Genomic DNA, 22794 nt, shown 5'->3' with positions numbered 1-22794 from the left:
ACGCTAACGTGGGCTTAGAGCGGAGGCCCCTGAATTGATCCTCATGGCAGCGGCAGTCAGGTCTGGTGCTCTAGGCCTGGGACATATGTAGCGCCAACGACCAGACTTCACATGATCCTGCTCTTGCTTGGTCAAGTACACCACATGTGCAGTGACATGTCAAGTATACCTGTGTATCTAAAAGCGTCAATAGCCGCCGGCCAAAAGTTCTTGCTGGGGAACCACGCTGGTCCTTGGTACCCTGGCCAATTTATTTATTTTTGTTCGGACATGTAATATAATTAAACACACACTTCGCTTTTAATAATTGCGGTAGGCAGTCGCCGAGTTCTACCGTCCGCGATAGCACCAGAGTCCATCGACAAGCCTGACGACGCCTTCAAAAAAGGCACCAATTCTCAGACAGATGCAGCGACATTCAACCTTCACGCCTAAACATAGTTGCCCCTGCCCTTCTTCCCCATCATCACGGCCCCCTTGGTCACGTCTCCCTGGTCCAGCACACTCATGCCCAATCTCTTCTCATACGCCTCTTTGCTCTTTGGCACCGCCGTCCGCAGCGTAAACCACCTCAAGTACGGCAATGGATCCATAACCTCGTCTATGCAATCAATGATCCACCCGCCCAGCCCGAGGCCTTGATACTCGGGAAGCACGTATACATCTGTCAGGTATGCGAATGTGACGTAGTCGGTAGCAAGGCGCGCGAATCCAATTTGTTGAAGCGAATCGGGGTTTTCTTGGCGCATCTTGTACAGCCCAAAGCAAAACGATGCATCGACCATAGTCTGGAGTATTTCATCGGGCATGGCCGCTGCCCAGTACAGGAATTCTTGGGCAAACACTGCGTTGAGGGCCTTGACAGAGATGAGACTTTTGTCGGTTGATATCAAGAAGCCATCTTTGGTCCAATTCCGTGGCTCCGAGGGTAAAGACATGGTGAAATCCTTGTACAACGCTGGGCGGACTTGCTCTGGTGTGTAGATACGTAGTACTTGAACACCGGGTTGATAGAACAAGATGTCTGATACTCCGTAGCGCGGCGCTACTTGTAGTCATGACAATCTATATTTGGGCGATCTCGGCCGTGTGACTGATACAGACCCACGCCGCGTCTCCGGCAGGGCGTGGCGTTTCATCTGGTGTCCGGAATGGCTGAGTCAACTTCACATGTAGACATGATCAATACAATTAATGCTGCAGAACTGCGAGCGGAACAATACTAGTGTTATGCAGTTGCCCATATAGTTGCAATGCTCCACGGTGCCGGCAGCCAGCGTCTCGTAGACCCTCCGATCTCGCGCTTGCAGGTATCGTCAAAACACCAAAAATTGGCCTCTTCTTTTCAACAACGGTTGAAGTAATCTTATGGCCTTGATACTACCATCACTCACATTTCGCCGTAGATGGTACTTGCCACACACAAAAGCCGCATGCATCAGCTCCAAATTCCTCGCTCCGCCACGAGCATAAGACAGGGCAACAACCCTGATATTTCCACGCGCAATACCACCAGACATCACGACCATCCCTGCAAGAACCCCTAGCTTCAAATATTTCTTTATACAGCTCTGGCCACACCGTCCCAAGAGTTACTTCTCGGCCACGCTCTACGGCACCCATGCCAGCGAATAAAAACCCACGCAGCATCCCGGAAATACAACACCATCCTCAGTTCTATGGGTAGCACAAAACAGCAATTGGACCAACAGCCGGCCACTCCAATCCGCAAAGCACAACTCTATCCAACATCCGGCCAGCAGTGCGCCACAACATGTTGCCATCTTCTCATCCCAAGACCACCCTCACACGCCGCCGACTGAAATGTTATAAACTCGCCATGCCCTCACATCTCTCTTCTTCCTCTTCTTCCCCCTTCCGCCTGTAGTTCGTACCCCAAACGGCCGTCTTGTCCCCCTCCCACAATGACACGAGGCCCCCGAGGCATCCAGGCCGCCCGCAAGCTGCGCCTCAACCAAAAGGAGCAGAACTGGGCCGACAAGCACTACCGCCACCGCGCGCTCGGGTCGCGCTTCCGCTCCTCGCCCTTCGGCGGCGCCTCCCACGCCAAGGGCATCGTGCTGGAAAAGGTGGGCGTCGAGGCGAAGCAGCCCAACTCGGCCATCAGGAAGTGCGTCCGCGTGCAGCTCATCAAGAACGGGAAGAAGGTGACTGCCTTTGGTGCGTTGGGCCCCCCGGGTCTACTAGTGTGTGGTGAAGAAGGCTGGCTGACGGGTTGTATAGTGCCCAACGATGGGTGCCTCAACTATATCGACGAGAATGACGAGGTGCTGCTGGCGGGGTTTGGGCGCAAGGGCCGGGCTATAGGGGATATCCCGGGTGTGCGGTTCAAGGTGGTGAAGGTTTCGGGGGTGAGTTTGCTTTCGCTTTGGAGGGAGAAGAAGGAGAAGCCGCGTTCTTAGGCGGGTCGGATTATACGGCTTGGCTATTGCAAGTACAGCGCCGAGAGGTGCAGCTTGGGATTGTTGGCTCGGTGTACCTAGTGTGATGTGTGTCGCCGAGTTGATCAGGTGTACCATGTGATAAAGACAGATGGTCATGGTGCCGGACACGCATACAGGTGCCCGATGTGAATCTGCGGCTTTTGTGGATGATGCGCAGACAGTATCTATCAATGGTGTGAATGACAATGAGCAACTGTCAATGCCTTTACCATGAGCCTGTCAATGAGCAGACGTTCAAGGCGGGTTATGTAAAAGGATAATACACGTGCTCTGCCACGTAGATTACCTCCAACTATTGGTTCAGACCTCTGTCGTGCTGTCAATAGCTCCCTAATGCCCTATATGCAATATAAAGGGGCTTACTGCCAGTCATCGACGAGCCATGGAACAAAAGGGCCAGCAATAGAAGTTTCCCCGATCCAGCTTGTAATGTCTTTTTAGATCTTCTCTCACTACCGTCTGACAGGTAATTGCTTCGCAATTCGCACGTTCTTCTGTGACAATCTCCCACGTCTCCTCACGGGTAAGCAGATGGAGTGTCTTATGAAAAGCACAGATAAATTCCCGGAATACGCTTTGCGCCGCACAAGGATGATGTTCTGAGAGAAAAACTGCTTCAGCATATCTACTGCAGCTACACGCGAGCCCGTAGCCGCATCTCACACGCTTCATCTCACCGTCACTACTATAAATTCCACTCCATATCGCCAGCTCATCGACCATGTTCACTTGCAAACAAGGAATAAACACTTATTACCCACCTGCGATAATAAATCCAACTCAGGTCAGATATTCGCCAGGAAAATGCTTCCATTCCCACCACCAGCACTCTACATCCCAATGCCAAAAATCCCATTCCTCAGGCGAACGCAGTCAGTGCTCTCGGAGAACGGAAACGGTGTCGTAAAAATCGCCCATGAAAACCCAGTCCTCTTTTTCGGTACAACTTTCCCCAGAATTTTGAACAAAGTCACGGCAACCTACTCTCATCGTATTCACAGCCACGTTTTTACAAAGAGTCAAAGTAAAGTAGAACTCAGCCAAGCGAGTTTATTAAGTGTATTTGAACCAACTACACATTATCATCGTACAAGTGAACATAAGATGTCCATTATCCCAGAATCTTGTGCAGCCGACAATCCCCCCTCCCCATCAGCAAACCAAGCAGTCAATGTCAACCAAGCACCAACCGCTCAAGCAGCTCCGTCTTTAGGAGCTAGCGGGCCTCTGCGACGCAGGGACAAGGGCAGCGTGCGCCTGTCGGTGAATCTCGCGGGGAGGGCTGTTCTGCGCGGCGGGAATGGGCTCGAGCGCGCTGGGCGGGTTCGACGTGTACTTGATGTGGTCGCCGAGGATCTGGCCGCTGGACAGGATGCCCTCGATGCCGCTGCCGGGGGCCGGGAGGTGCTCCTGCACAGTGGCAAGGGGGTTGGCACCGGCACCGGCGCCGGTGTTGTTGGTGGAACCGGCAGGGCTAGCAGAGCCAGCGGCGCCGCCAGCTCCGCCGAGGAAGGTCCCGATGATGGGGATGTTGGACAGGAGGGACGTGAGGCCGTTGGCGTTTTGCGGCAGGGGCGCGGCGGCGGCGGAGAGGGCCAGCGTGGCGGCGACGAGAGCAGAGCCGGCGAATCTCATGTTGACTAGTTGTTTGAAAATATAAAACGATGGTGTGTTGCCGGAACAAGAGTTGTGAATTAAAGTATGGGGCCGAAGAGAATTATGCAGAGTGAACGTGGAGGCTTGCTCGGAGAGAACTAGGAGAGTAGGCAAAAGAGTGAAGTTGCTGTGAGGCCAAGAGACTAGAAGACTACGGACGGGGCGTGGAAACGCCTTTATACATGTCGAGATGGTTGTGCTGGGAGGAGGGCACTGGCGGCCGCGGCATGGCGACATGGTCGCAGGGCCCGGCGGACTTGCGCACAGCCATGCCGGTTTGCCATGTGCAACGGTGTTGAACGCGAGCAACCGGAACTTGGAACATTAGCGGCGGCTCTCTTCAGCGCAGGTGGGCGCGCAAAAGTTACGCTTTGAACACGACTTGGGCTGAAGCGGTGGCTGCTATACGGCGCACTGACGCGGGAGGTTGTCGAACCGCATCGGGCAAGGCACATGGCCTCGAATCGAACTACTTTCTGGGCATCGAAACTAGGTTATAATTTGTTTCAAGGGTTTCGTCCCCGATCCACATGGAAAACATGACCGTTGGCCGATCTCGTGCATGGCCAGGATAGGACGAAGGTGGGGTCCGAAACGCCCAATTGAGTCGTTCCTGGCCGCGGCAAATTGTGGGACTCCGGCACTCTGTGGAGTTGCGAGCGACAAAGCGTCTTTATAAGTTTATGTATACTGCGTACCTGGTACTAGTCTTGCACGGCATCGCCTACAAGGGCTCCTTATACCCTTTGCAGGCCCAGATATGGTCGTGTTTGGCCGTGCTTAGGTCCGGATTCATGAGACATCAAAACGTGCCGTCTGGTCCGTCCCCTGCAAGTTGGAATCCGTATGTGGCAGGATCGGCGAAATCTCCGCTGCTCTCGCCATCACCGCTCAGCTTGATCTTCTCCACATCAAAAGCTTGTATAATGACATACCAAGTTGGCCTCAGTCTGATCATTTACCCTGGCAAATTGGTTGAATAAACGTACCAACAGATCCGGGAAATGTTGACCCGGCGCGATTCCACCCTGAACCTACGGCGACTAAGGCAAAGTATAAGCTCGCGTTATCCCGTCTCAAGTACTACCCCAAGCGGTGCCTCGCAACTCGTCTGCCAGAGCCAACAGCAAACAGAAGCCTTTGCCGGTGATAGTTGGCCTTTGTATGACGTTGCACGCGACTGAAACACGGGCGCGCCGCTTTGATATTCGGGCATCTCCCAATACGTCGAGTACATGAATCTCCGAGTCGACGTAGAGGTGCAACTGATGGAAGATGAATGGTCGAATATTCAGGCAAACCAAAGCCAGCACCAAACAAAGAACAATAAAAAAAAGGCAGGTCTGTGTAACACAAACAAAGAGGCACGGGCAAGTGATTCTGTGGGGCACCGCTATACCGGCCAGTCTCAGTGCAAGCGACGCATTTCGCGTGCAGAAATCCATTCCTAGAGCCAGCGTTTCTGAGTCAGAATTTTTCAAATGACACGGCTCCGGGCGCTCTGTATGGCAGACGACGCTGCGGGGCCCCCGGCACAATGTCTCAGACGCGAGAAGGACGGGCAGCGACGTCGAAAAAAGCTTCCAGATGTCACGATGCGGCCGGGAAGTGGGTCATGCACCTCCGGCCCAGGCCCTGCCGGCCCCCGGGGAACACCGCACCGCTCCATGGACCTCGTCTGCCAGGACCCGTGACGAGTTGGACGCAGGCAAAATGCCTCGTGTCACCAGTCTGCTGCCTTCTCCCCGTGTCGCTCTCGTCCGGGCCGCTCTTTACAGTGTCACGGCCTCTCGCGCTCCGTCCGCGCCGCACTCGAATGTCTCAGCCCTCGGTCCCGTCAGACTGGCCCGGCACGCCGCCCACCGACACGCCTGCTCCGTCCACCGACGCCTCCCGAACAAGCGGCTTGGCATCCGGCCTATGTATCGCGCTTGCCATCATCATAGGACTCGCGTTTTACGTGCTGAGGGGGAGGATATTCCCCCTTGGCGCCTACACGGCCGCCACGCCGCCACGCCGCTCCGACACGCTGACCCCCGAGGCTCTGGCTCTGCTGCCAACGCATACCCATGACGCTGTCCTCGCGGAAACGTCGTCCGTGAGAGGCGCCGGGCCGGGCCCAAACGACAGGTGCTGCTCCGTCTGCACCGAGCCGTTCATGCACGGCGTCCAGCTGCGCAGGCTTCCCTGCGGGCACCAGTTTGACAGGGCGTGCATCGACCCGTGGCTGCTCGGGCGCTCGGCCACTTGTCCGCTCTGGTAACGTGGACCGCGTACGTACCTGTGTCTCGCTGTTTCTAACGCCAGCTAGCCGGCGGAAAGTCACGACGCGGCCGCTGAAGATTCACGAAAAACTGCCCATGTCGCCTCGCCCGACCTTCTTCCCGCCCAGCAGGTGGAGGAGGGACGGGGACAGCTCAAGAGCTGAGTGGACATTCTCCGTGGACGAGACGCCGCGTCTAACGGCGCTGCAGGGTCCTCCGGGAAGCTCTGTGGTAGAAAATGCACGCAGAGACTGGCATTATGGTCAAAGCACGCGGGGGCAAAGACGGGCTCCTGGTTTCCGCCCCTCTGGTACTCTGGCGACGGTGTCCGAATCATCGACAGCGGAGACGCGGGAGATGGTGGAAAATCGAGGATGAAGGCACGCTGCTCCAGGTGTAATTAGCTTCAATGTGTACACAATCCGCTGATGTAGTACCCATCAAGAAATATGCCTCATGTCCCTGCATCGTCGTCTCAGTCGTCTCAGAATAGGCGGCAAAACGTATTTGACCACATCAGTAACCTAACCATGACACTCCACACCGGAATACATTACAGTAAAGTAATAAGTATAAAGTATATAGTATATAGTATACTTCCCAGTGGGCATTATTCTGCCATGAACTCATAAACTATATCCCCACCATTTCGTCCTGGGTGCACGCACCCCCATGAAGAACACTGTACTTGAACCCGTCCCTGTCCCTAACAGGCAAAGACACGGCCACAGTGTCCGCAGCACCCGGATACCTCGTGAGGTGGCCATGCGCCGTCCGGTCCGCCGTGTCCGCCGCCACAATCAGCCCGTACTTGCCGCCCTGGATCCACGCCTCGTCCCTCCCCCTGTACAGACTGATGTGCACCAACCCGCTGATGAAGAGGACATATCTACGCGTTATCGGCACGGTTAGTCGGCGCGGCGGAAAGGGCGCGGCCGTCGAGCACATACTGGAAAGCAGGGGCGTGATGGAACCCGCCGTCGAAGCGGGCAGGAATCACGCTGTACGTCGCGTTCGCCAACTCGCCCAGGGACAGCTGCAGGGAGCCCGTGATGCCCGACTCGGTGGATTGCCGGAACGGGTTGGCGAGCTGCCAGCATTCGAGGGTCGATTCGCCGTCCGCGGCGGTGAGGGCCGTGAGGTTGAGGTAAGGCGTTGTGAGGGTGCTGAGCTGCGCGGCGGCAGGGAGCGCCAGGCTCGCTAGGATCAGGGGAGAGGGCAGCATGTTTATATGCCGCTGGGGGAGGTTGGTGAATATCGTCTGCTGGGGAAACGCGGGTGAAGACTATGAAGAGGTTGGTTTTTACGCAGCATTCAGCGGTGGCCGATGCTGCCGGAGACTCGGCATGGACAGACTAGGTTCCGCAAGGCCAGGTAGAAAGATGGAGTAATATGATGTCAATACATCCGCATTTCCGCAGCTACCGAGCTTGCCGGCGTTGGAGGGCTGGCTGATGGTTACATGTATGTCTGCACGTGGTGTTACACTTGCAGTTCTTGCTCGCGGTGACTTGTTCACAGTGCCGGGTTGGTGCAAGGCATTCGATAGTATCGACGATATCAAGGGTCAAGCAGCATCGAATTCATGGCAAGCCAGTGAGCGGCCCCGCCAAACATAAAAGAAGCCTCACCTAATGTTTCTAATTCTGGCGCAATTCCACTATTCAATCTGGTCCATGGCTGCCAGCGCGTTGTAAGTTGCCCCGGTTTTCCGACTTGCGCCGTCTACTCCGTACCGTCGGCCGAATCCCAACTTGGCCCTCAACAGTGCCACAAGGAAATACTTCCGCCATTTACAGAAAGCCAATTGCAATTACATGGCGTAAGCAGAATCTCCCAGGAACATAAAGAAAGAAATTCGCCACTTCAAGTCGACGACGGTTCTGCCAATACCAGACTAGCGCCACCACGCTCGGGAGCCTGAACCGGCTTCTCCACCGCCATCAGGCCAGGAGAAGAAATACACGGAGCAGTGTCGATCTGTAAAGACCAAATATCGTAGCTCGCTTTGCAAAGAGACTCATTAACCAGGCGCACAATGCTGAAAAAAGGTCGGCAAGTCGCAGCATTGGGTCCCCACCTCGCTGCAGCAAAACTTACGCGCCGCTAATTGATAGTCCATATATACTTTCATAACAACCGACTGACACCACAGGATTCTTAGCGTGAATAGTGTAGCGGTTAGCATGCATGCTTCCCAAGCATGCGACCCGGGTTCGAGTCCCGGTTCACGCAATTTACTTTTTGGGGTTTGATTGTACCACAACCGCCTGTATTTATTTATTTATTTTTTTTTTCTTCTTCTTCAATCTATCCCAATATCGTGCCAGCACTGCATCAAGTGCAGCTCAATCATACAAACACCGTGTGCCCAGTCGTACCTAAACCACAGAACTGCATGTCATCAGAGGAAACGCCGTACAAACACACATGGCAATTGTTTTTGCTGATGATTTTGCCACGGGGCTCTAAAAATATAATACTTGATTCCTTTTACTTAATAGCCTCCCGGCCAAGTCCGAATGCACCAGACACGGGACACGGCTCCAATGATCGTCACGACTCACGAGCCACATGGACACTGCATCCGAGGTCCCATTGTACGTTAGCCAAGCTTAAGGGTAGGTTTGGCGCCAGCTTGCTGAAGCCCGGCTGAATGGGGCATGGATGCCTCCATTTCTGTCTCCGGATGCGCATCTGTCAACTCCATCAGCTTGCCCACATGTATGGCCAAGAACCGTCGCATATTTTGTTCAACTCGCCCGCTTTTTTTATTAGCCGCAACCTTTGTGGCATGATGAACATGCTTGTCATCAAATCAGTCATTTCCGCAACGTGTCTGGCGGGATCGAGGCTCACGTTTCGGGTTTCGGTTTCACGACGGTCCGGCTCCTTCGTTTCCATCTTGTCCTCATTTACCTTCTGTATTCCATTTGGCGGTATCCCGCCTTCGATACCACCAGCTTCGCTTTCCAGTGCTGCGACGTACACATGTCAATCCGTCCATTGGGTGCTGCTGTCGGCAAGTACTCCCGAATGATGTAGGCACTTGTGCTGCGAGAGTAGGATCCTGTTAGCAATCTCTTTGAGATCGAGATCGAGGACTGTGCGGCTGAGTACACCACCGAACGAAATCGACAAGGTTTTGTTGAGTGTTTTAACTTGACCTGCGAAACACTTTTTTGAACAGCACGTGGTGGACATCTGTGACAAGGGTTTAATATGAAGGCTTGGAGCAAAAGGGGCTCAATTCAATAATAATCTCGTAGGATGTCAAAGGTCCTCCGTTGCTACAAGAGAGGAAGAGAAGGGTGACTGCCTTATATACATGAAAGGAACGCCCAGGCCTAAGGTCCTTACCCAGGCACGTGTTCTAGCTATATAACTAACAGGTCTTATATTGGTAAAGCCCCTTTATTGGGCTTCGCGATCTGTTGGGCCTTTCCCGTGTAACAATATCACACGTCTAATTATCTTGGTCATGATTCTTCTCGAAGCAGCGACGGGCACCTTTTACGATATCCAACGCCTCTTTAGGCGTAAGTCTACTACCATCAGTCCCTGACTTGGTAGAAACATCCATATTAAGGTTATTACTGTGTTTAAATGCCTCTAACTTAGACGGGTCCGACCCTGGTGGCAAGATGCTTATGTAGCTGTTAATTTGTCTGGTCTTTGGCAGTGCCTTTTTAATGGACGACGGAAGATTTTGAGTTTGAAGTCCGCTTGGTTGTCTAGGGATTATCCCTTCTTAGTAGATCTGTTGGGAGGTAAATTTGCGGCGGGATGACGATTGCGAACTAGATCGAATCCCTGTTGTTGTCGTTATATCGACTACCTTATATTGTTGTACGCAGATCTATACACATTCCCTACAGGTCAGGTAAGACTTCAGAGGTGTAACGATATAAGTTTAGTTAAATGTGTACTTATTTTTGACTAGGCAACTGCTGCTATAATCTAAAAATGAAAGTGATAAAGAGCTTCTCTATCTCGACGCAACCATCTCGGGCATAGGCGTCCCGTCCGAACCACAAATTAGAGTTGCGCTAGTCTAAAAAATCGAGAACTCGACCTTAATCTCTGCTAGCGACTGTCCATGACGCTAGGACTAGAGCTGTTCGCCGGCCGCAAGACACTGTTTGTATCCAGGAATTGCCTGCTGACTACATTGACGAGCAACCCGAAGATTTTCATCAGTAGCAACCTGTTTGCCCGAGGGGTCAAATCTGTAAGTGCTGCTATTGGAAGGCGGTTTTTCCTGAATGCATTTGGCAGCGCTTTCAGAGGCCTCTATTACGCAATCAAAATCCCGATCGAAATCCGGATCCCCATCCTGAAGCGAATTCGGTTCTTTTCTGATGAGACAATCTATCATCGCAGTTAAAACGAGTGCGGTGGAATCAGAATCAGCACAGGGAATCTCCTTGCACCCGTCCGAATTGGTCTGGAGGTATTCAAGCATTCTTTTCTCGCAGAGGTCTAAGTTGACGCTGTTTACCTCTGTTGCTGGTTTGTCTTGGCTAGAAGATGGACTGTTGCAGGGCATCGCCAAGGTCGACCCGGCTAGAAAGAGGCCAACAAGTACGACGTTCTTCATGATGGATATTTGTTAAAAGTAATGGGCAAATTTAAGAAGATAGTATAAAGTAGTAGTTAGCTTACCGCTAGAAAGTGTTAGGTATTGACTAAATAAGGCAACCTCGATAGACTAGGTAAGAGCTGTTGTGTTCTTTTATAGTTATCTTATAGGGGCATTAGTTGAGATGACTCGCGTGAGAAAAATTAGCGGTGCGTTGACGAGTCAGCGGCGCTAAAGCATTGCGCTTTAAACTACCTAGGTATCTAGCTATCCTTGTTTCAAGTAAAACAAAATTAAAGTAAAGAGTGGGCAGAGCAAAGGTCAGCTTTTGCATTAGATTCGGGATTGTGCATTGCAAAGTTGTACTCCGTACTAGGTTTAGTTCTGCCTAGAACAGAAGTTATTGGGTACCAGACTGCAAAGAGACAACTAGGATACGCCGCATTATACGCGTCTCTACGTATTATCCCAGTTGCATGGATTGTGCAGCCTTGTAGGGAGTACATAGAGGCTAGCTATATACGTGTCCTATTTGCATAACAATGTTTTATATACGTATTATATTATAAATTATAATATATAAGATTATACTATTAGCAAATAAGACTGCTATTTGGATATCCACGTGTCCTTTTATATAGAGCAATAATAGCCTAGTCCGACAAATAAATTTATAATGCGCATTAAGCATAAATAACATAATTTAATTGCCTCTTGTAATTAAACCTGTAAAATAAGTCTCTTAGGGGGCCACGTAAAATGCATAAAAAGATTTAATATAATTTGTTTTAGGTAGATTAAATGTGGATAGATGCCTACTAATAAAATTCTTACAAGCATAAAAATATAAGTAAGAGCATGACTTAAGGCTACTCTACAAGGTATAAAGAATCATGTTATCATTTATGCTTAATGCGCATGATGTCGTACGCCCACCCAAGGCCCCCATCTCCATGAAGCAAGACAACAAGCTAACACCCGCGGCCAGCCCGAGCAAAATCGTCTCGGTACGTCCTCCCCTCCCATCAACACCCTCAACAAATTGACCCAACTAAACCTCGCAGACCTCCAACACCAAATGTGCAAACTCGTCCTCAACGGCAGACTCGGCCTCGGCCCCGTCCACTCCCCCAAACACGTCCTCGACGTCGCCACAGACGCAGGCATATAGGCCCTCGAATACGGTTCTACTTCCCCAAACAAACCCCCCCCAAAACCTCACCAACACAAATCCCCTCCAAAAAGCCAAAGCCAACCCCCAAGCCCACGCCATCGGCACCGACCTCTTCATCATGCAGCCGGCACTACCGCCGCGCCCAACGTCTCCTTTGTCCGGCAAGACGTCGAGAAGGAAGAGTGGAAGTACCCCCTTCCCCTGGATTACATCCACCTCCGCTACATAGTAAGCTGCTTCGACGACGCGCAGTCCGTCCTGCGAAAGGCCCACGCCGCCCTCCGCCCAGGCGGACAAATCGAGATATTCGACATCGTCCTGCGCCGCCAGGGACGGCAGGGACATGCAAAAGGCCGAAAAGTACAAGCAGTGGCTGGAGGAGATTGGCTTCGTCGACGTGGTAGACGTCGAGCTCATGGTCCCCGGCAACGCGTGGCCCGAGGACGACAGGATGAGGGAGATTGGCAGGCACCTCGTGCAGGTGCAGCCGGGGCCGCTTCTGAGCCTCGGGTCGTATTTTGGAGCAACGGACCTGTCGGGCGTGTTGGATGGCCTTGCTCCCGACATGCTGAGGGACATGGAGGATGAGAGCATCCGCCTGTGCTGGCCCATGTGAGTGATTTCAAGTTTCCCCCGTGCCTTGCTGGCAAGTTACTCTGGGCTGCTTCTGTTACTAAATTGTTCGGCTTTTAGACACGTTGTGTATGGACGAAAGGCGCTCCAAGATGAATCCGCGTAAACGGCCGGTCTTGCACGTCGTTCGCTGAATGGGATGAAAACACAGGAGGATGAAAGGACACCGAAAGACATGGCCTAGCAACCAGGTTTTCTCAGCTATACATTATTTTTTTTATCATTAGCAGTAGCCGCCCGTTTACGCCATCCCTACCATATAATTAAAGTTGCTGACATGGCATGTGCCCAAATATGTGACTTGGTTTCTATCCGTGACATTATGGCTCCACCACTTCGTATCCATGCTGCGCTTCTTGTACAAAATTCATCACGGCCGCGCCCATCTAATGAAGCCATGCGCTGCTAGAGGACCGTCTCCCTCTCTCATACAGCCATTTGCTGTTGAGCCCTACACTTGTGCGCTTGCCTCCAGAGGGGCTGGGAGAGCCTGGATCCGAAAACAAGTTTGCCGACGTACTCTGAGCAAAGGGACTGCCTGATCCAAAGGATGATCGTCGACCATTTCCTAGCCCACTAATACTTTTTTGAAAGACCGGGCTACCCACTGGGGAGTATTGTGAACCAGAAGCCCCGAAGGAGCCCTGAATAAGCGGACTGCCTCGTCCGGACAGCGGTGAGCTAGCATAGCTGCCCCTGCTTCCGACAGATCCAGCAATCGAAGGCGTCCTCGAGTACCGTGGAGGCGTACTGAACTTGGCATCTGGAGTCGGCGGGGCGGAAGTTGGCGGAAGACCGAGCAGCTTTCGTTGGGCACCGGTCAAAGGGATGTCGGAGAGGTCGTCCTTGGCGCGGACAAGTGGTAGACAGGCGAGGCATATTTGAATGAATGGGATGATTTGAAACACGAACCACGCCCAACTCAAGTACGTTCGGAATGTGCTGGAGACACTGCGACGGTGGTTAGCTTGTGATGCTGCCAATGGTGGGCGCACGGCTTCTTACATTTGGGGGTTGATCTTCATTTTGGCAAGCAGTCGAAGAGACCACAGGACTAATAAGGCAACTATATTGTAGACTATTTGCCGAATATTTTTCTCGGAGAAATTCGTCGCACTCTGCCTTCGGGTGATTTCATTTAATCGCGGATGCCGCCATGTGCCAGGACTGTCAACAGCGGGAGCTGCCTTGGTGGGCGTCGACTGGACAGGAGTCGACATGCTGGCCGGGAGTGCTTTATTCTAGAATGGTATGGTCCAATTCCTAGTGTTGAGGGTTGGGGTACTCTTGGAAAGGAGAGCTCTAGGAAGTTGGTCTGGTCAGCGCGGCCTACGGTTGGCAGCAAAAGCTTTGCCCGACTTACCGTGTATCTAACGCGGCGTCGTAAGAAAAAAATGGGTGAGATAAATGTTCCGATCGCTCGTAAATAGTCGTTTGCTGCTGGTTAGTAGATGCACTGGGCGTGGGCACGATGGCCAGTGAGCTTCTGCTCCGAGTCGTCGAGGCTGTGATATTTGTTGATGTTCATCGAGGCAGGCGACGAAAAGCGGCAGACAACCAGTCAAGTCAGGCGGCCGAGTGGATGCAGGGGTCAAGTGGCGCACGGGCCAAGTCAAGCGTGCGACATGTCGTGGGCCGTGACTTCCAAGAATGGTGGTGACTTGGAGACTTTGTCCTGGGACTTGGCTGCGCAGCAAACGTGGATCGACTTTTCTCAAGCTCAATGCAAGCTGATTCTCGCCAGCCCTGACCACCACTTGCATAAACCCGACATAATCGACACCCATCTAATTCTCGCGTCGCCATCGAGAATTCATCAAACAAGCGCCTTTTACTCCCTCATTCCGTAGTCCAACCGTGCCATGGTGATGATGCGCCTTTGATTCGCATCGCAACCCGCGACACTTCCAGCTCAGTACCCGCGATCCTACTGCCCTTTTCTCGTCCACCCCCCGTGCAGCCTCCCACCATCAATATGGCCGCCTCACCCAGTTCGGACGCGGCCACGTCCGACATCGAAGCCCCAAGCTCTCCTGCTGCTCAGGAAGCCAAGTCATTCATCTCACGCGCTGCGAGCGACGATGAGGATACGCAGATGGCCGATGAACCCACCGAGATCCAGGAGAAGCCTGCCCGTGGCAGAGGCAGGGCTTCAACAAAGGGCGGCGATGCGCCCCATCAGATTGGCAAAATCCGACATCTGAAAAAGGAAGATGGTGAGCCGCTCTGGCGTGAAGATATTCAGTACGACTTCCTCAAGGCCGTTTTCGACAACGATCAAAAGGTTTTTACCAACTCGTACGATCGTGACATGGACAAGCAATGTTTTGCCGATCTCTACATTGATACCATGTCGCGAAGTAGCAAAACTAGCAAAGTCTTAAGAGACAAACTCCTCAGTGACCGAGATGCAGCCAAGGGCATGGCCATGGTCTGCCTTCTGGTCAACGTTGGCCGCATGAATACCACGCTCAATTGTACGTACAATATCCCCCATCCGCACATACCACCAATACATCATTTTTGAAACATCCAAACTAACCGAGCCAAACTTTTAGTCTTTCCCGAAATGAGAGCCCAGCTTCGAACATACCACGCGATCCCGTCGTTACAGGCGCACCAAGATGCACACGCGTACAAGCAACTGCAAGACGCCCCCCGTCTCAAGTCTATCTTGAAGGGCGGTGCTGAGGACAGGGAAGAACCCAATTCGTTGGAGAAGATCAAGAAGGTCCAAGTACCTCGAACCAACCCTGTTAATCTCATTTTTTCCATGTGCCATTCGGCTCAGAAGGTTGCCGAATTGCATTTCCCCAATCACCAAGAATTCCACGACCTTATTATGAAGACACAGTACAGCAGCAAGTCCCGCGCTTCGGCCTTCTTGTGGCTCATGTGGTTTTACCTTGAGTCTGATTTCACCGAGGAGGGCTGTGAGGAAAATCCGTTTGGTGCTGGTGTCGACTACGGCCTAGATGTGGCAAACCAGGGTGTTCCAGAGCTTGTTGAGATGTCGGACGATGAGCGAGCCAAGGAAAACGTAGATACCCCCGAGGAACTCGTTTTTGGGCGCGATAAGCAAAAGACGCGAGCCAAGATTCTCGAGATGGACCAAGCCTATCTGAATGAAAGGGAGACAAAACGCGGAAAACGGGCGACTTTGAATGAGGAAGGTCCTGCTATCCTTCCACGCATCCGTCCTTCTAAACATGATTCGGACCGAGACAGCACAAGATCTACGCCTCCACCCCGACACGTGGGAAGAGGTGGTCGACGAGGGTTGGGGCTCAAGTACCAGATCTTTGAAGGGTCATCCCCAGCTCGTCACGGATCGGAAGGTGTTGGGTCGAGGAAACCTCGGCCCCCAACAGCGCATCAGCTTGCTGTGGAAAGAAACCGCAATGAACGTGTTGAGTACATTCTAGACCGAGGGATTCGAAAACACCACCACAAGAGCCGCAAGGCTCGACGCCAGGATGGAGCCGTATATAGAGCATACAGGCGGACCCAGGCCCAAGAAGACCCGTTCCAGGACAGCGACGGTGAGGACGCAATACCACGCAACATTTCCAGCAAAGACAAGACTGCCGTGTTCCGCGAGAGAGGTCTAGGCGGGCTTGCTCTTGTGACTGCCGAGACAGATGACTATGGCGAAGAAGTCAGTGCCTATGCGGCCGCCCTGAGAAGAGCTTCGCGACGTCTCCGTCGGTGGGTAGGACACGAAACCGAGCTGGGCATTATCGCGCCCATCAAGAACCAGAAGGCAACAGTGAAGGCCAGCGGCAACAAGGGCGGGGATGACAATGAGTTGAATGATTCCCCCACGAAGAATGGCGACGCAAATGGAGATCTTACTATGGGTGACGCAGATATTGACGACCAGACTGCCTTGTTAGATGATGGGGATGACGATGTAGATGACCCAGACAAGACCGAAGTCATGGGCGATTCTGACGTGGAGTAACTGTTGGACTTATTTCAGCGCACGTCACGAGGCAGATCATGTATACCTAGGTTATTTTCTGACTTTTCTACGGATGCCATCAGATGGGAGTTGAAGGAAGTAACAGGGATAGTGTATTACAACGGATAGTTCGGGTATATGATTTTCTTAGTTGGAATGGGGACTTCCTCCACGGGGGAGTGGCAGCGACAATGATGATAATTCCAAAAGCTTCACCATGAAATAATTTGGGATTTGCAATTTGTGCATTCGATTCTTTTCATCATCTTCTTCTATTCCGACCCAGGTCCAGAGTATTCCGCTTCGGCACCCGCGGACGTTACGGACGCCGGTCCCCTCCCACTGCTCATCAGCCTCCGTCTCACACAAGTTGGTGATAATCGACCCAGCCGGAAGCTTACCTCTCCGAGACCACGAGCGGTGTGGGGCGGCAAAACTGCCCCCAAGTTCCTCGAGTTGCATCCAACACGCATCTCGCTCTCTCTACTTAGTATTTATATACAGCCCGCCCGGCCGTGTGTAGCCCAATTATTCAATCACGATTAGTCACTCATTTTTCGTTTCCCACTGTCCCTTTTGTTGCCTTGCAGAAAATGCCCAAATCAAAGCCCTCTCAGAGGGGCGCCAGTTCCCCCATCGGCCAATTACTCGGCATCCTGGGCGTGCTAACCGCCCTCCTAGCATCAATGGTGTACCTCGCGGAGCGGAACCTGGACAAGTTCTACATCTTTGACCTGGACGAGCTACACGACGTGTCCAAGAGGGGCCTTGCCGAGCATGGCAACGACACGCGCGCCGTGGTCAAGTACATCGTCGACGACCTGCACAAGACGCACGGCGCGCACATCAACCTCCAGGAGGACTGGGTGTTTAACAACGCCGGCGGTGCCATGGGCGCCATGTACATCATCCACGCTAGTGAGTACACCTGCGTGCGGACCGAGTGCGAAGATGGCCCAGGCTGACCAACGACAAGGCATTACGGAATATCTCATTATTTTTGGTACCGCGTTTTCCTCATCCAGGGGAGGGGGGGGCATGGTGCAGGCTAACAAGGTGGTTTTAGGAACGGCGATTGGCACCGAGGGCCACACGGGGCGGCACACCGCAGACGACTACTTCCACATCTTGACGGGCGAGGAGTGGGCGTACGTGCCGGGCGAGTATGAGCCCGAGGTGTATCCCCCCGGCAGCGTGCACCACTTGCGTCGCGGAGAGGTCAAGCAGTACCGGATGCCGGACAAGTGCTTTGCGCTCGAGTACGCGCGGGGATGGATCCCGCCCATGCTCTTTTTCGGCTTTGCGGACGGCTTGTTCAGCACCCTTGACTATCCGACTTTGTGGAAGACGACGCATTTGACGGCCAAGCAGATGGTTGGGAACTTGCTCAGGGGCAAATTCTAGGCACGGCGCGCGTGTGTGTGGATTTAGCTGGTCAATAATTGGGGGACTTGTCGATGGGATCTGCCTTGGTCACCTGGCATGATGTATCATATGGGAAAATGTCTGGAGTATGTGAATTGAGGGGAGTCGGGATAGGAAGCTAGCTGGCGCTTGTACTTTGGGTGCGAACCGCCGTTGCGATTGTGCGTCACTAGATGCAACGTAGTAATTTTATAATTAGACGGACAGTATGGGATCGGGTGTATAGTAAACGGGCCGAGGGGGATCATAGTTCCAGCAACACGCTGCCCAAGTTGAAAGAAGCTTTGCATTTTGTCATGTTTCGAGGGCATGAGTCGCATGACATGGCCGAGGCAACTCTCATCCAACTCGTCCAGGCGTCGAATCACGGCGCATGGGTCAAAAACCTTTCCATGTGCATTATGGGCAGGGTGCTAGAATATCCAGCATCGTTTGCTTTTGGAGTGAGCTGCCAAGCATTCAACTCGTCAAAACAGAATATATTTACCTGCCATCAAATATATGGTACTAATATATTATACTACTAATATAAAGTCTGAAATCCACGTACTTGATGGGGCGTGAGCGCACCCAGGAAAAAGAGTGAGCCCGCCGAGCAATTCACATCAAGATAGCTCCGAAACACGTAGCCTCGCAGATCTTGGTGCCAAGGAAACTATAAGTGAATATGAACGACAGCTCCACTCGGGTAGCCCGCCGTGTTGAGGATGTTTCCCTTTCGTTCCAAACGAAACTTCAATCAGGGTCTTGGCTGCAGGGTAGTATGAATTTACGGCGGTCTTGTCGAGGAAGACAAGCATGGAACCGGAACAGCCACAGGGTAGTAGAAATAGAACCAGAACATCTTGGCCCGCAGGTAGTGCGATTGATTAGGAGCAATGGGGCAGGTGGAAATGTATGCCATGGCGCATAGCGTTAATAGGCGTTTGTGGCTTTTCGACAACCGCTCAATCTTGTGGTTTGAAGGGGTTGCAGATACTCTACCTACAATGCTCTACATACTACAACTCAGGGGAGAAGGGGACATGGAGGCTACCAGACTTTCTTCTTAAGGCGTGGCCCTCCAAAGTGAGCAATGCTCCTTCCCTCCAGTCTGTCCACGAGGCATCGTATGTACATACATGCAGCACTACGAGATGCAAGCTGCCAAGGTGCCAAGCCGCACCAATCAGCAACACCAATTAAAAGCACTCACCCCGCTCCTCGTACCAAGTTTGTTTGGCCGTTGCGATTCATGGATGGCGGCATCTCCCATCGACAAATTCCGGCATCATGGCAAGAGTGCGGTGCGAGGGGGGCTGGTGGCGACGTCCTGATCCGTCCGTGCAAGCGGAACCCCATACACCTTCCAGGTGCCGAAGATGAGCAAAACAGCCGACCACCTGTCACCGGACACCATCAAGCAAGCTGACGACTTGTGCAATATCGAGCTTCCCTCTTGGGACAGTGGCTGCATACGATTGGGACCAGAAATAACTCTGCCCAGCAACTTTATCCCAACAGCGAGATTAACTACAGCACTAGGCCGCCAATCCTTGCCCATGGCCCCAGGTTTCGCCGGGATGGTCGCATGTCTGCCTCCCAGATGAACGCGCCAAGGTCTTGGTCCCAAGCATTTTCGTCAAGTCGAGTTTCGTCTTCGGAATTGCAACCACGGGGCTTGCCGGGGAACCATCGTTCTACAGGAGGTCTTATCGCGAGCCATCTTCTCTTGTTCAAATCATGGCCGACATTGCTGTAGGGCTCTCCCACGCCGCGTCTCCTGACCTCTTCCTTTGCCAAGACGAAGCATCCCCGCCGGTGCCCAGATAGAGATATCTCAGAGGGCCATGTGGGTGTGTAAAGCCAAGTGCTTCTCTCCTTCTCCAATCCCGTCGTCGCGTTTTCGAAAGAAGCCCTCGAGTCCTTCCCCAGGCACGCCCACCGGCCATTCCTGTGCAATATGCCCGCCAACATGGGCTCCTGGCCAAGCCTCCAGGAAGGCCATGCTGTATCTTCTGACTCCTTTCATTCCAAAATGCCATCTATAAGACGGGGGTCGGAGCCCTACTTCGCCAAGGGACGCAAAAACGTCCCATCTCGTCTTCCTCCTTCCCCGTACAGTTGCCGTCCGCCACGTTGAGCCACCCAGGCCGTTTTGTGTTGCTTGCTTCTTGGGGAAACAACTGGACTCACAGCACGCGTCATTATGCCCACTGGTGATAATCTGGCCGAGCCGGTGGTGGGAGCCCAGCTTCGCGCCGAAGCCACAGATGAGAAGCGGGCGTCCCCCCAGGCCGTTCAGAAACACGAAGCTGCTGTCCAGAATAGCGTCGTCGCCCTAGGCGATACACAGGAACTCGATGAGACGTCCGTCCTACCGACGACCGAGGAGCTGGCCCTTCTGCGTCGTGTACCCAATCACATTCCACTGAAGCTCTTTACAATCGCCTTTATTGAGCTCTGCGAGCGCTTCTCGTACTATGGATCCACGGTCGTGTGTAAGTATATACACCACGGGGGGAACCCGTTCTGTGCCGTCATTTGGTATCCCAGAAACAAAAATACTAAGAAATCGCCGTGACCAAAAGTTACCAACTTCATCCAGCAACCTCTTCCCCCCGGCTCGACAACAGGCGCCGACCCAACGCAGCCCGGCGCCCTGGGGATGGGTCAGCGCGCCTCGACAGGCATCACCATCTTCAACCAGTTCTGGCAATACTTCATGCCTCTGTTCGGCGCGTGGGTGGCCGACGCCAAATGGGGGCGGTACAAGACCATCAGCGCGGCCCTGGGAGTCAACCTCTTCGGCCACGTCATCCTCATTCTGTCGGCGATCCCGCCCATCATCGTCCGCCAGGGCGCCTCGCTGGGTTGCCTGATCACGGCCATCATCATCATCGGCTTTGGCACGGGTGGCTTCAAGCCCAACATCAGCTGCCTCATCGTGGAGCAGCTGGGCGAGCAGCGCATGTTTGTGCGGACCCTCAAGAGCGGCGAGCGCGTCATCGTCGACCCGGCCGTCACCACGGAGCGCATCTACAACTGGTTCTACTTCTTCATCAACGTCGGCGCCCTGGTCGGGCAGCTGACCATGGTGTACGCCGAGATGCACGTCGGCTTCTACCTGTCATACACGCTCCCAACCATCATGCTGGGCTTCTGCCCGCTCGTCATGTGGTGGGGGCGCCGGCGATATCTCCGTCGCGAGCCCGCCGGGTCGGTGCTCGTCCCGGCGCTGCGGACCTTCATGCTCGCCCAGCGCGGCCGCTGGTCCATCAACCCGTTCCAGACGCATCGCAACCTCCACGACGGCACCTTCTGGGACTCGGTCAAGCCCTCGCGCTTCTCGCCCGACACCCGCCCGGCCTGGATGACCTTTGACGACGCCTGGGTCGACGAGCTGCAACGCGGATTCGCCGCCTGCGCCGTCTTCTGCTGGTATCCCATCTTCTGGCTGTGCTACAACCAAAGCAGGTCCCCCCTCCCTCATCCCCCTCTAAACCCCTCTCTTTTCTTTTCTTTTCTTTTCTTTTCTCTGCTCCTCACTAACCATTGACGCACAGTCAACAACAACCTCATCTCGCAGGCTGCTGTCCTCCAGCGTAACGGCATCCCCAACGACGTACTTTCCAACCTCAACCCCTTCGCGCTCCTCATCTTCATCCCCCTCAACGACTTCTTCATCTACCCGGCCCTGCGCAAAGCCGGCATCCGCTTCACCCCTATTCGCAAAATCACCGCCGGCTTCTTCGTCGGCTCCGCAGCCATGGTCTGGGCCGCCGTCGTCCAACACTACATCTACCAGACATCCCAGTGCGGCAGCTACGCGTCGGGCACCACCCTCGACGGCGCCGGCCAGACGGTCAAGTGCCCCGCCGTCGAGATCAACGTGTGGGCCCAGACGGGCTCCTACGTGCTCATCGCCCTCGCCGAGGTCTTTGCCTCCATCACCTCCCTCGAGTACGCCTACTCCAAGGCCCCCAAGAACATGCGCTCCATGGTCCAGGCCGTCGCCCTGTTCATGACCTCGTTTGCCGCCGCCATCGGCCAGGCCTTTGTCAGCCTCGCGTCTGATCCGCTGCTCGTCTGGAACTACGCTATTGTGGCCATCCTGGCCTTTGTCGCCGGCACCTGTTTCTATTTCCAGTTTCGGAACTTGGATGTCCACGAGGACGAGCTGAATGAGTTGCCCGAGGGGCAGGTGGGCAAGGTTGACGCCGAGGCTCCTTTTGCGTTCAAGGATGAGAAGAGTTAGTCTTTTGTGTCAATGGGAAGGTGTCGTGTACATAGTTTACTGGGCATGCGTGAATGCTGTCGTCGTCGTCGGCGGCGGCGGCTCAACTTGACTTGACGCATTTTGGATGAATGGGGCAAACTCGACTACTATTGCGAATAAGACTCGTTCTCGCACCACCTATAATATAAGCCTGTGCCAAAACTGAATGGTTCCAACAAGCATTGCAGCATCGCGATGCGGTCAGTAAAAGCACCTGTAGGTTCAGTCACGTCAGTCATAAACTGCATAGTACAATGTTTATTCCTCGGATATGCAAGATGCGCCAAAGCTACTGTAGCACGATGCCCAACATACACAATGCTCGATACTCCAGTTCAATAAATCCCCACAATCCTCGGTACGTAGATTCCAT

General features: G+C 53.4%; 11 protein-coding genes and 1 non-coding gene across 12 annotated transcripts; 6 read left to right on the top strand and 6 right to left on the bottom strand.

Annotated features, from left to right (window-relative positions):
* Positions 1 to 431: 431 nt before the first annotated feature.
* G6M90_00g108370 (uncharacterized protein) lies at positions 432 to 938 on the bottom strand (the record flags this gene model as incomplete). Its single annotated transcript, XM_014688523.1, has 1 exon — positions 432 to 938. One exon carries the CDS (start codon positions 936 to 938, stop codon positions 432 to 434), a length of 507 nt encoding a protein of 168 aa, XP_014544009.1.
* A 987-nt stretch (positions 939 to 1925) lies between these two features.
* On the top strand, positions 1926 to 2423 carry G6M90_00g108360 (40S ribosomal protein uS12; the record flags this gene model as incomplete). Its single annotated transcript, XM_014688524.1, has 2 exons — positions 1926 to 2181; positions 2245 to 2423. 2 exons carry the CDS (start codon positions 1926 to 1928, stop codon positions 2421 to 2423), a joined length of 435 nt encoding a protein of 144 aa, XP_014544010.1.
* A 1251-nt stretch (positions 2424 to 3674) lies between these two features.
* G6M90_00g108350 (uncharacterized protein) lies at positions 3675 to 4100 on the bottom strand (the record flags this gene model as incomplete). Its single annotated transcript, XM_014688525.1, has 1 exon — positions 3675 to 4100. The coding sequence occupies one exon, from the start codon at positions 4098 to 4100 to the stop codon at positions 3675 to 3677; it is 426 nt and encodes a 141-aa protein (XP_014544011.1).
* Positions 4101 to 5937: 1837 nt separating this feature from the next.
* Positions 5938 to 6763, top strand: rnf12-a (E3 ubiquitin-protein ligase RNF12-A; the record flags this gene model as incomplete). The annotated part of the gene is made up of 2 exons (XM_014688526.1): positions 5938 to 6380; positions 6433 to 6763. 2 exons carry the CDS (start codon positions 5938 to 5940, stop codon positions 6761 to 6763), a joined length of 774 nt encoding a protein of 257 aa, XP_014544012.1.
* Positions 6764 to 7018: 255 nt separating this feature from the next.
* Positions 7019 to 7610, bottom strand: G6M90_00g108330 (uncharacterized protein; the record flags this gene model as incomplete). Its single annotated transcript, XM_014688527.1, has 2 exons — positions 7019 to 7274; positions 7336 to 7610. 2 exons carry the CDS (start codon positions 7608 to 7610, stop codon positions 7019 to 7021), a joined length of 531 nt encoding a protein of 176 aa, XP_014544013.1.
* A 938-nt stretch (positions 7611 to 8548) lies between these two features.
* Positions 8549 to 8620, bottom strand: G6M90_tRNA00000120. The gene has a single exon. It is a non-coding gene; the product is annotated as a tRNA-Gly (tRNA).
* A 1876-nt stretch (positions 8621 to 10496) lies between these two features.
* G6M90_00g108320 (uncharacterized protein) lies at positions 10497 to 10985 on the bottom strand (the record flags this gene model as incomplete). Its single annotated transcript, XM_066131750.1, has 1 exon — positions 10497 to 10985. The coding sequence occupies one exon, from the start codon at positions 10983 to 10985 to the stop codon at positions 10497 to 10499; it is 489 nt and encodes a 162-aa protein (XP_065987870.1).
* Positions 10986 to 11860: 875 nt separating this feature from the next.
* Positions 11861 to 12880, top strand: G6M90_00g108310 (uncharacterized protein; the record flags this gene model as incomplete). Its single annotated transcript, XM_066131749.1, has 4 exons — positions 11861 to 11974; positions 12032 to 12297; positions 12394 to 12753; positions 12835 to 12880. 4 exons carry the CDS (start codon positions 11861 to 11863, stop codon positions 12878 to 12880), a joined length of 786 nt encoding a protein of 261 aa, XP_065987962.1.
* Positions 12881 to 13160: 280 nt separating this feature from the next.
* POM34 (Nucleoporin POM34) lies at positions 13161 to 13994 on the bottom strand (the record flags this gene model as incomplete). Its single annotated transcript, XM_014688529.2, has 2 exons — positions 13161 to 13725; positions 13780 to 13994. 2 exons carry the CDS (start codon positions 13992 to 13994, stop codon positions 13161 to 13163), a joined length of 780 nt encoding a protein of 259 aa, XP_014544015.2.
* Positions 13995 to 14749: 755 nt separating this feature from the next.
* INOE (Ino eighty subunit 1) lies at positions 14750 to 16738 on the top strand (the record flags this gene model as incomplete). Its single annotated transcript, XM_014688530.1, has 2 exons — positions 14750 to 15251; positions 15333 to 16738. 2 exons carry the CDS (start codon positions 14750 to 14752, stop codon positions 16736 to 16738), a joined length of 1908 nt encoding a protein of 635 aa, XP_014544016.1.
* A 593-nt stretch (positions 16739 to 17331) lies between these two features.
* Positions 17332 to 18142, top strand: ERG2 (C-8 sterol isomerase; the record flags this gene model as incomplete). Its single annotated transcript, XM_066131748.1, has 2 exons — positions 17332 to 17656; positions 17715 to 18142. The coding sequence occupies 2 exons, from the start codon at positions 17332 to 17334 to the stop codon at positions 18140 to 18142; spliced, it is 753 nt and encodes a 250-aa protein (XP_065987799.1).
* A 2209-nt stretch (positions 18143 to 20351) lies between these two features.
* On the top strand, positions 20352 to 22400 carry G6M90_00g108270 (uncharacterized protein; the record flags this gene model as incomplete). The annotated part of the gene is made up of 3 exons (XM_066131747.1): positions 20352 to 20643; positions 20734 to 21615; positions 21709 to 22400. The coding sequence occupies 3 exons, from the start codon at positions 20352 to 20354 to the stop codon at positions 22398 to 22400; spliced, it is 1866 nt and encodes a 621-aa protein (XP_065987796.1).
* Between the last annotated feature and the right edge of the window lie 394 nt (positions 22401 to 22794).

This window comes from Metarhizium brunneum, chromosome 7 (genome assembly GCF_013426205.1).
Source record: "Metarhizium brunneum chromosome 7, complete sequence".
Taxonomy (NCBI): Eukaryota; Fungi; Ascomycota; class Sordariomycetes; order Hypocreales; family Clavicipitaceae; genus Metarhizium; species Metarhizium brunneum.
The sequence above is the reverse complement of the archived record's forward strand: the minus strand, read 5'-3'. Positions and strand labels throughout refer to the sequence as shown.